General features: G+C 31.5%; 1 protein-coding gene across 2 annotated transcripts in view; it reads right to left on the bottom strand.

Moving 5' to 3' along the window:
• Positions 1-12,096, bottom strand: part of LOC137634676 (homeobox protein MSX-2-like) — a 49,052-nt gene extending 36,956 nt beyond the window's left edge. Inside the window, exon 1 of one of the 2 annotated variants that reach the window (XM_068367152.1) lies at positions 11,178-12,096. In XM_068367152.1, the coding sequence (XP_068223253.1) occupies positions 11,178-11,682 (505 nt within the window). In that variant the 5' untranslated portion in view covers positions 11,683-12,096. The remainder of the gene's footprint in view (positions 1-11,177) is intronic. The other variant, XM_068367153.1, reaches the window with a different exon arrangement.
• Between the last annotated feature and the right edge of the window lie 1,184 nt (positions 12,097-13,280).

Here is a 13,280-nt window from a genome sequence, read left to right as displayed (position 1 = left end):
AGAGCAATGGAAAGAATAATGATGAGAAAAACACTACGTGACAGAAAAAGAGCAACATGGATACGAGAGCAAACCAGAAAAGAGGATATCTTAACAACATGTAAGAAAAAGATATGGACATGGGCAGGACATATGAGAGAGACATATAATAGGTGGATATTAAGAACACACACACACACACACAGACACACACACACACACACACACACATATATATATATATATATATATATATATATATATATATATATATATATATATATATATATAAAATATCAGGTTGATATTATCAGATTACATAGTTGAATTTAGTGAATCATGGGTGAAATTACAATATATATATATATATATATATATATATATATATATATATATATATATATATATATATATATATATATATAATATCAAGTTGATATTATCAGATTACATAATTGAATTTAGTGAATCATGGGTGAAATTACAATATATATATATATATATATATATATATATATATATATATATATATATATATATATATATATATAGGAGATTTAAACATATATGAGGTATGGACAAAACTTTAGAGATTGTTAATGAATGTACATACTTAGGACAGACAGTAAGTGTTTTCCAGGGCAAGAGACCGAAAATAAAAGAAGGATAAGCATGGGATGGAGATCTTTTGGTAAACAAAATGAGATTATGAAAAGTAAAATGTCTCTTTCCCTGAAAAAAAAAAACCTATTTAACCAAATGGTCCTCCAGTATTAACCTATGTATCAGAATCTTGGAGCCTTACTGGTAAAAATAATGATGGGATTAACACCAAAAGACAAAAAAGGGAAACGTCGATAAGAGGGCAAACTAAAGTAAAGGATATTCTAATAACATGTAAAGAAACGAAATGGACATGGGCAGGAAATATAATGAGTATGACAGATAATAGATGGATATTAAGAATATCCCTAGGAAAATTTGTGGTATAAACTGACATAAAAGAATCATAAACAGACGGGAGTGTAGGGACATGTTTGAGACCTTTGTTATGCAGTGGACTAGTAAGGGCTGGAGATGATGATGATATATACATGCATATATATATATATATATATATATATATATATATATATATATATATATATATATATGTTTGTACATATATATATATATATATATATATATATATATATATATATATATATATACATATATATATATATATATATATATATATATATATATATGTATATATATATATATATATATATATATATATATATATATATATATATATATATATATATATATCAATGATAAATTTTGCACATTTAGACGTGTTTTTAATATTGCAGTAAGCAATACATTTTAGTATCTTAATGTCTGGATTCTCTCTTTTACCTTGGGTTCAGAGACCCAAGGAGGAACCACTCAAAGACAAAAGCTTCTTGCTGGCCAGAGAATCAAACCCTGGGTCAGGAAGCTGGCATGACAGTGACATACCATTCAGCCAAGTATATATATATATATATATATATATATATATATATATATATATATATATATACTTATGTAACTAGGTTATGTTCTTTGGCGTTAGTAGGGCACCAAGTTTTTGTTGCATAATTTAATAATGGTGGAAACATATAATGAAATACTTTTACTATTAAAGAAAGGGACATTTTATTTTTCCTAATCTCGTTTTGTTTAAGAAGAGCTATCCATCCAATACTTATCCTTCTTTTAATTTCGATCTTGATGTCCTGGGGAGACACTTACTGTCTGTTCTAAATATGTATATTCATTAACCTTCTTGAAAGGGTCGTTCATACCCTTTATATGTTGTGTCAACATTTTATTTGAACATTATCTTATTTTTACTCATATTCATTTTAATCCTACATTTTTTATTTTTCTGTTCATATATTCTTCTATTTTTTTGGCTAATTTCTACCATGATTCACTAAATAGAACTGTTAATTCCTGCATTTTCCCAATTTAGATTCTAATAAATACTTCTAAGAAAACTGAATAATTTAAGCGAAATGTGGTTTTCTCATTATCTTGATGTAGTTTTAGGATTGCTGAACTTCACGTCAAACGTATAACTGGGCGCAAGAAGGCACTAGAAGAGTTGGAAGACCCACGCCTTCATGGCTGAGGTCTATGAAGAATGTAATAAGAGATTATGAATAGAGAAACATTGAATTAAAAGCTCAAAATAGAGATGACTGGCTAAATCTAATCGAGGCCCTTTGTGTCAATAAGCGTAGGAGAAGATGATGATGATGATGATGTATTTCACGTGTATCTTTGAGTGCTCTCTCATAAGATTCATCTATTCCTTCTCTTTGAAAGGCTTTCATTACTGCTAAAGTTTTGACAGATTCAAAAGCTTTCTCATAATGTATAAACGGCTTTTGCTGATTCATTACATGAGTATGGTCAGTTGTTGAAAATCCACTTATAAATCTTGTCTGCTCTCTTGGTCTGTCCATCTTTCTATTCGGAATAATATAATCTTTGCAAATATGTAATATATTACACAGAAAACTTATAAGGCAGTAATTTTCAGGTCCTTTGTATTTCCTTTTTTTTCTGAACTAGTATTATGATAAGGTTTTTCCAAGCTATATATATATATATATATATATATATATATATATATATATATATATATATATATATATATATATATGTATGTATGTATGTATGTATATATATGTATATATATCAATATATATATATATATATACATATATATATTTGTATATATATATATATATATATATATACAACAACAACACAACAATAGGAACCGTTTCTAGGTCACTGGAGGACAAAAGCCTCAGGCATATCCTTAGTCATGTCTGGCGTTTGACCAGTTTTCATCATTATGCTGGCCAACTGCGGATTGGTGATGGCGGGAGATTTTAATCTGAACGCTCACAGCAAACCTATGCAGTAAGCCTATGGGTAGCCGTGACTAGTAGGCGCTCATCAGGGCATTAGGGCGTTACAAAAACCCTTTCAACGGATATATATATATATATATATATATATATATATATATATATATATATATATATATATATATACATTATATATAAATATATATATACATTATATATATAGATATATATATTTATATATATACATATATATATATATATATATATATATATATATATATATATATATATATATATATATATATATATCATCTCCTACGCCCTCGAAAAGGACTTCGGTTAGATTTCGTCAGTCATCTCTATCTTGAGCTTTTAAATCAATATTTCTCCATTCATCATCTCCTACTTCACGTTTGATAGTCCTCAGCCATGTAGGCCTAGGTCTTCCAACTCTTCTATTGCCTTGTGGAAACCAATTGAAAGTTTTGTGAATTAATCTCTCTTGAGGAGTGCAAAAAGCATGGACAAACCATCTGCACCTACACCTCACTATGATCTCATCTACATATGACACTCAAGTAATTTCTCTTATAATTTCATTAATAATCCTGTCTTGCCATTTAACATCCAATGTACTTCTGGGGGCTTTGTTCTCAAATCTGGAAAATCTGCTGATTATCCTTTCATTGTCATACCACGACTCATATCCATACAGTAACAGCGATCTCACTAAACTGATATATAGCCTGATTTTTATATGTAATTTAAGGCGATTTGATTTCCAAATATTACTTAACCTAGCCATTGATTGATTTTCTTTATTCAATCTTTCATTAAAATCAAATTCTAAAGATCCTGTATTAGAGATCATAGTTCCTGAATATCCAAATGATTCTACCTCATGACTCCTTTCTCCTTCCAATGATATTTCATCTTTCATTGCATATTCCGTTCTCATAGTCTCTATCTTTCTTCTATTTATCTTGAGCCCAACCTGATGTGATATTTCATGCATTCTGGTAAGCAAGCTTTGCAAGTCCTGGGTTATTTTGCTAAAAAGAACAGTGTCATCAGCATACTCTAGGCCAGCTAATATCCTGTTACCAGACCATTCCAATACTTCTCCAACATCCCCAACTGTCCTATGCATTACAAAACCCATAGGGAGGATAAATAACATAGGTGACAACACATTCCTTTGGAGTACTCCACTGTTCACTGGAAATTCATTTGATAAGACACCACTAACATGAACTTTACACTTGGTATGCCCATGAACAGACTCAATAAAATTTATATTTCTAAGAGGAACTCTATAGTAACGCAGGACTCTCCACAAAAATGGCAGTGCACGCTATGAAAGGCATTCTCACAGTCCACAAATGCCATCAAAAGTGGATTTCTATATCTTGCACATTGCTGTACCACATGTCTTAAAATGAAAATTTGGTCAATACAACTACTACATTTTCTAAAACCTGCTTGTTCATAACTCAGCTTTTCATCAATGTTTCTCTCTAGAATCTTTAAAATGAGCATACTGAAATATATATTTTAGGACACCTGGCGTAAGTGTGATGCCTCTGTAATTATTGCAATCTGTCAAATCTCATTTTTTTTTTTTTTTTTTTTTTTTTGCATTTTCACCAACACTCCTAGCTCCCATTTATCAGGTTTTGCCTCTTCACGAACATTCTACAAAATAATCTTAAAAGTATTCTGATAGTCACTTCATTTTCGGTCAGTATCGTCACAGCAGTATATATATATATATATATATATATATATATATATATATATATATATATATATATATATATATATACATATATATTTGTTTATATATATGTATATATACTGTATATATATATATATATATATATATATATATATATATATATATATACATTATACTGTATATATATATATATATATATATATATATATATATATATATATACATATATATATATGTATATATATATATATATATATATATATATATATATATATATATATATATATATATATATATATATGTTCGGTACTGTTGCCTTTGGAGAGGGTTGTACCATATGCTATATAAGGGATATACCCGATAGATTTGAGTATATATATATATATATATACACACACACACACACACATATATATATATATATATATATACATATATATATCTATCCATCTATCTATCTATCTATCTATCTATCTATATATATATATATATATATATATATATATATATATATATATATATATATATAGTCTATTTCATACTCTAGATACGTGTTTTTATTAATAATATCCTGTAGGATAAAAAGTAGCAGTATATAATTTAAATTTCAAATTTGAATATGACCGTATAAATTACGAGTGATTGCAGTTTTAGAACTTATTGACTAACACGAGCGGGTATGTGTGTGTGTTTGTGTATGTGAGTGAATGTCTGTGTGTGTGTGTGAGAGAGAGAGAGAGAGAGAGAGAGAGAGAGAGAGAGAGAGAGAGAGAGAGAGAGAGAGAGTTTCAAAGGAATATTAAATATTCTCAAAGGTCTATTCTACGCAGTAGGTAATTATATAGATATTTTTTTTTCTACGAGGTACGAATTCCTCAGGCTAACATCTTTTTAGGGTTGGGCAATGTTAAAAACCCTCCCCCAAAAGTGGAAGAGTATGGAATTCTAAAATGAACAGCAGAGGGAAAGAAAGGCACCTCGGGGAACATTCGTTTCACATCGTAAATATGGGAGGCGGTTGCCAGAGAGGACAAATAACTTTCTCTTCCTGCCGTTTGGATCAATGAGTCAAATAGTTCTTATAGTATAGAGACAATGTCAGTAAGAGTGATGAGATCAAGATGAGATTAAGAAAAGTCATCGATTATAAGGACCGACTTTGATTTATTTTTCTCCTGGAGGAAAATGGGAGAATTAAGCCTATCACTTAATATTCCATCACAGGACAGATAATGCCATTGTAAGGAAAAACATTCAACACCCAAGGAAAACACTTGATATGATATTCTATATGGTATTTAACAAGTAAATTATCTAACCTCTATGCGATTCATCTGAAGAACTAGGTAACCCGATACAAGTGATGGACTGATTTATTTTGATTAGACAAAATCGAAGAATTTTATAGTGATTAAAAAAGGTTTTTCTAGAGAAAATGTCTTGAAGGCAATAGGTTTATCAAACTCGACGTGATCATATTTGAATGTGCTTTCTATATCACGTTTGATACATGAGAAGCAACAGCACAAAATATCAAGCGATAAAAAAATAAAGGATGATGCTATTAGAATAGAATCTTTCGCAAACGTAGGACAAGTGAAATAGTATAGTAAAGAAGGTTACTGATACTGAAGATATGAATTACCTCAAAGAAAATAAAAACATAGAATCACATGAAAATGGGAACATTCTTTACTTTAGGTGGCAACAGACAACGACAAACAAACATACAAATCTAGAAATGAGAATAGAGAGGAATTGAGTAGTACGTTCTGGCTAACAGAACCATGTGGCATATTTTGAAATGTGCAGAGTTTAGTAGAAAAGCCTGCCAACTAGAAAGGTCGCTGAAATGGAAAGGAGCAGGAAAAGCAAATATTAAGTGTCTGTTAAAGAAATTTCCCTTTTGCTTTCATTTTATTGTGAATACTTACATCATAATTCCAACTCTATTATTAGTTGATCTGCAGGTAAGCAAACGCCTTTTTCTGATTTAGAATACATCAAAATCTTACTCTTTGTAGTAAAGCTATTTCTCATATACTGGATCTAAATAAATTACGGAATGCATTTCGGAAATATTCTTCATTATAGGAAGGACTCCAGATCGTTATCAAAATCAAAAAATCTTTTCCCTGTACAGCTGGAAGAATTTGTGTTTCCACCAAATGCTGTGATGCTATACAAATGTAAAATATCTGTTAATAATAATTCGTCACTGACGATAAAAGTAAAAATCATATGAAGTAAAGTATTATTTTGAGGGAAAATCTTTTATAAATGATTTTGTCGAGTGTCTAAATCTAAATATGATATGAACTTGCTCATCCTCATTAAAAAAACAAAAATCGTTTCCCGTTGTTACTGCTTTTGAAAACCAACGTTTATGAACAGTATATAGCTTTGGTGGATGCTTACACTATGGACATTTAACGACGGCATCAATTTGAGGTTGTAAATTGAAAGGATTTTAGATGAATAGGCACATAAATTTCGAATTACCGGCAACCATTTGATCCACTAATTGCCTCATTTAGGGAATAATACGCGCATAAAATTGCATTTACAATTACATCAATTTAAGGCTGATAATGACTTGGTTTATAACTGTACCTCGTTCTGTTTGACGTGATGGTCATCGAGGTTGAACAAAATGAATTAAAATTGTCCTTAATTCACTTTCCTTTCTTAAATATTTATACATGTATATATATATATATATATATATATATATATATATATATATATATATTTATATATATATATATATATATATATATGATTTCATTAGTTTTTCACATTCCATATCCTTGTCCTAGGAACTGATTTCATATAACTACGTACTAATTTGCTGTATGAATCAAGTGTAGACACTCTCTACTTTGGCAAAGGCTTTCAGTGTAAGATAGACTTTTCGTGTTTAATTTGGCATCTGCTCAGGATATTTTCCCTTAATGTTGGATCTATTTTTTTTTTTCTTTTCGATGAAATGTCAAATACGTTACAATAATTATTAGTTTTAATGTGACGGCTAACAATATCAACAGAGCTCATGATTTCTTGAAGAGTACTGCTTGGTATATTTGGATCTGAGGTTCGGTGGCAACGCAAGCGATGATTATTCACATTAAGGATCAGTTATTCGTGAGACATTGATGATATTCATCACTCAGAAGTTAATGACTGCCTGAATAAACAACATTTGTGTAGATTTACGAAGTCAATCAATTTTGGATTTGCAAATTCATCTACGAATCAATCATTACGACTTTTAGAAACCTGTAATATATTTCCGGTAAATAATAACAAATGGAACGAGAATGAAGACACGAATGCCACCCGATTAGGGAACGATGATTACGGCCATTCATGTTTGGAATTCCATCGATAAGGATCAAGGGCAGCATCAGGTGGAAGATGGGCTCGCTTCATCAGCTGAAGAATAATGATTCTGCAACGATTTCCAGATTGAGTGATTGCCCGGTGGCACTTTGCATCATTCGAGGGCCTGAGCGATGAAATCGCTCCGGCCTGATACATCCGTGTTGATATAAGGGCGAAGATTATGCCAATATTTCACGAGATGACCTCTGGGCCGGTACCAAATCGAATCATTGCCTCAATTAAAAGATGAAAGATTTCAATCAGTTGCAATGGATGTTTTCCATTTCAGGACAAACGGCCGAATTCATTTGAGATTTCAAATTGCTTTCTTTTTCATTGCTTATTTACTGGAAATTTACTTACTGTTTCCCATTTTATAAAGTTTTATATTATTTGAGAAGAATTAAGAGCTGTTCAATTAAAATTTTAGGAGGAAAGGCAACTTTTTATACAAGATTTGCTTCCTAGATATAACAGAGAGAGAGAGAGAGAGAGAGAGAGAGAGAGAGAGAGAGAGAGAGAGAGAGAGAGAGAGAGAGAGAGAGAGAGAATAAATATAGGATAATGAAGGATAACAGGACGATTCTTTTTTAAGGAAATCGTGTTTGGTGTCGATATGATAAAAACAGGGAATATTACTCAAAAGTAGAATTGTAGGCTACAAATTGTAACATTTAAAACGTTTAAAAAAATTACAAAATATGTATAGTATATATATATATATATATATATATATATATATATATATATACATATATATATACATATATATATATATATATATATATATATATATATATAAATATATATATACGTATATATATATGTATATATATATGTACATATATATATATATATATATATATATATACATATATATATATATATATATATATATATATATATATATATATATATATATATATATATATATATATATATATATATATATATATCCTTCACACGAATACATTCCATAACCCTTGATTAGATCTCCCTTGCTTAAGATACACTTGAATATAATGTTTCTATTTTGCTTATTAATGTTTACCATTTACACTTTCCACAGTTACCAGTCATATATTATTTATTCTAAGTTCAATTTTTTTTTTTCTATTTATTTGATAAGTTTCTTCCCTCTTATAAACATTTTTATTTTGTGGAATCCGGTTTGTTAACTGGGTGGCTCAGAATTCATGTGATAACAATTATTATCATTAGAATGATAATGAGCGTATGCATGAAATTGAATACGCTCGTAATCAAAATGAATGTAAAGATTTATGCGGAAAATGGTCAGTATATAATAAACATGGCGGGACGCAAACTATGAACATATGTATTCACCGAACATGCAAGAAGTAAAATGCAAAAGCAAACGGCAGTTTGAAAGGAAGAGGAGAAATACAAAGCAGTGGCGAAGTGCAACGTCTATTAGAGAGACAAAGGAAAATTAAGGGTGGGACGCGTAGAGAGGGAGAGGGATCTTCAACAAAATGTTGGGGAAAAGGCCCAACGACCAGTGGGTGGGGAAGGGGGTGAGGGGGGGGGGGGGGTGTATTTACCAGTAATAGGAGTCCAAGAAAAGCATCAAATAGAAGATTCTAATATATCAGTCAAAAGTAAAGTTATTTGAGCAAGAGACGTAGACAGAGTAACCTTTATTATTAATAAAACCAATAACAAGATCTGCAAGAGACAAGTTTCGACTACATTTGACGAGGAAAATTGTTGTGTCAAGGGATAAAAGTTTGGATAAAATAATACCAGGGAGGATCAGGTAGAGGAATCGAATTGATGCTAATGAAGAGAAGGAGATAAGGGTTAGATGGCCGGGATAAGAATAAATCCATACGGCATGTGGGGGCCATGTCGAATGTAACCGGACCTTCAGAACACTTGTACTGTGCTTTTAGAATGCATGGGACCAGACAACCACTAGGAGCAACCAAATAGAATAAAGGGAACTCGTAGAGCATAGGTGTCCCTTTATACCTACCAGTAGGCTTACTTATGCTCTGACATAATTTTGCAGCAGTTCATTTCAGCTTAAATATATTTTAATCAATTTTGACATATTGCTCATACTTAGAGAGGAAAAATATGGCGTTTCAATAAAAAACATAATTTTGCGCGTTTGGTGAAGAAAGTGCAGGCATAAATTTAAAATTTTGGTAAGTTATACACACACAGACATATATATATATATATATATATATATATATATATATATATATATATATATGTATATATATATATATATATATATATATATATATATATATACATATATATATATATATATCTATATATATATATATATATATATATATAAACAGGTATATATATATATATATATATATATATATATATATACTGTACATATATATATATATATATATATATACATATTTATATATATATATATATATATATATATATATATATATATATATATATATATACATATATATATATATATATATATATATATATATATGTCTTTATATATATATTTATATATATATATATATATATATATATATATATATATGAACATATATAAATATATATATATATATGTATATATATATATATATATATATATATATATATATATATATATATATATATATATATGTATGTATATATATATAAATATATATTATAAATATATATCTATATGCATAATTATGTTTATATATATATGTATATATACATATATATATATATATATATATATATATATATATATATATACACATATATATATATATATATATATATATATATATATATATATATATATATATATATATATGCATAATTATGTCTATATATATATATATATATATATATATATATATATATATATATATATATATATATATATATATATATAGCTAATGCGTGTTCAGTAATAAGGATATGTTGAACTTTTTTTCGTTATTTAAATGATGATGATGATAAAATCGTTCTTGTGAATCATTTGTTTCTATCTACAATGTCTGCAATGTTTACTTTGTTCGTGGATCTACTATAGGGAGATTTGTTCCCTCATTTGTTCTCATGATCAGCGAAGTTCTCATACAGTATATGTAGCCTACAATCAGGATTGAATACAAATTAAAGGAAAGACTTCCATTTGCATAAAGACGTACTGTTAAATGCCCTAAGGGCAAGATGATGGTGCAGAAGGTGTAGAGGCGGCCACAGTCCCGGCTGTAGGTTTGGAGGAAGGAGGGACGGAGGGGGATGTCCTCCAACTGAAGCTGCAGACGGGAAGGTTAGGTCTCTCGGGGGAGGGCCCTCCAGGAGGGTCGGTTTGAGTACTCCCAATTCCCCTGGGCAGTCTTCGCTAAGAGTCTCATCCTCGGGGAGGTCGTCCTCAGACTCTTCTACCGTCACACCTCTGTCCCTTGGCCTCAAGGGTGAGGCGGGGTCTGTCTCGTGGTCACTCTCCAGATCACATGCGTCCTGAGAGTCGCAAGTGTCATGGGAGGTCAGTTTTACGCTGGACCCATCCTCTAGTCGGGAGGGTCGAGATGAATCTGGGGCCAGGATGGAATCTACGGAGAAGGAGGAAAAACTTTTCTTGATAACTGCGCTGAAGGCCGAGTTATGACTCGGTCGCACGCCCTCTGGTGCCACGGCCACCCCAGACATTATTATGACACCCGGTAGGCCTACTCAGTTGGCACCAGCCTCCCCCTACAATTCAGTCGCTGTTAGGAAATCTCGGAGGTACTTCATATTCCGTGAGAATGTTACTTTTTATTTAGATCAAAACTTTCAGTATATTTTTGGTTTTAAGGCCTTATTCAGTGGTAATCCGTCAAAAGCAATTTCAGCTTTTGCAGTTTCATAAGTATTTCATGAGACTGTTTCCCAGTTTTCATACCTCGTCATTATGAAACCGAGCAGCGGATTCTTGTTCTTCAGATCACAACTAAATTCATGCGCCAAATGGGAAAAAACGCGGCCTTTGTTTGTATGCTTGCTTGTATGGCAATGGTGTCCACGGTTGTTTCTTTTAAGATCCTCCACACCTTTCAGCGCTAACTGTTCACCTTAGAATATCATCGCTTGTAACTTCATCTCCCCGAACTCTCGACATTCGCTCCGCCCACCGGGTGTCCTGCTGCCCCTCCCACAAACACCCTTCGTATCCATTCAACGTTTTCGCTGGCAGTAAGGGGAGGGGCTCCTAATAGGCCCGTGACCAATCGTATGGCGCCTTTGTGATCACTCGGCATGGGCCATTAGCTTTATAGAAAGATTTACTGTCTGGCTGCTTGTGAGGGGGACAAGAGGTGCAGAAATGACCCTTAAGTCATCCTCAAAAGGCTTGATAGACTTGGCTCATCCACCCTCATCCTCCCCCTTCGTTTCTGGATGGCAGGTCACCCTCCAACGCCAGTGATAGTAATGAAATGGAAACGATTGTCGCCCTCTTGTGAGAGAGGTTTGTCAACCCCCCTGGCCCCCTACTCCCCACTGAAAAGAGAGAGAGAGAGAGAGAGAGAGAGAGAGAGAGAGAGAGAGAGAGAGAGAGAGAGAGAGACCACTTCACTAACGATGTCCTAATGGGTGGTTAAAGGTGGCAGGAATTGGAGGGGGTTAGGGGTGATGAGAAGGAAAGTAGAAACAGCTGCTGGCCCATAATACCGCTCTCTGCTGTAAGTGGAAAAGAAAGCAGAGGAAGGAAAATTGTCGCAATAACGAAAATGGGAAGAATGGGCCGAGAGGAAAACTCCCCAGGACAAAGTGTAATTTATCTTTGCTTAAGGAGCAAGACAAAGAGCCAGTCAACAGTGTAGAAAAGTATGCACCAACACCCTTTTCTAGTAGACCCCTAACACACGAGCAATGGATTATGATGATAATGATAATGATAGAATCAATTGGATTTTTTTTTTCAGTTTAAAAGCTGAAATCATTGTACGTATCATCGTTGCAGTAAACTGAAATCTATGAAACTGTATCTTTAAAACGTTTGGGAACATGTGGAATTTTCAGTAGCTTACGTACTGTATTTTATTATTATTATTATTATTATTATTATTATTATTATTATTGTTGTTGTTGTTGTTGTTGTTGTTGTTATTATTTCTAGCAAAGCTACAACCCTATTTGGAAAAGCAGTATGCTGTAAGCCCAAGGGCTCCAATAGGTAAAAATAGATATAGAGAAAAAGAAATAAATAAACTATGTGAGAAGTAATGAACAATTAAAATCCAAATATTTTAAAAGGAGGAAAACAT

Source organism: Palaemon carinicauda, chromosome 45, assembly GCF_036898095.1.
Source record: "Palaemon carinicauda isolate YSFRI2023 chromosome 45, ASM3689809v2, whole genome shotgun sequence".
In the NCBI taxonomy this organism is placed as follows: domain Eukaryota; kingdom Metazoa; phylum Arthropoda; class Malacostraca; order Decapoda; family Palaemonidae; genus Palaemon; species Palaemon carinicauda.
Note: the sequence above shows the minus strand (reverse complement) of the source record. Positions and strands in the feature narration are given on the sequence as shown.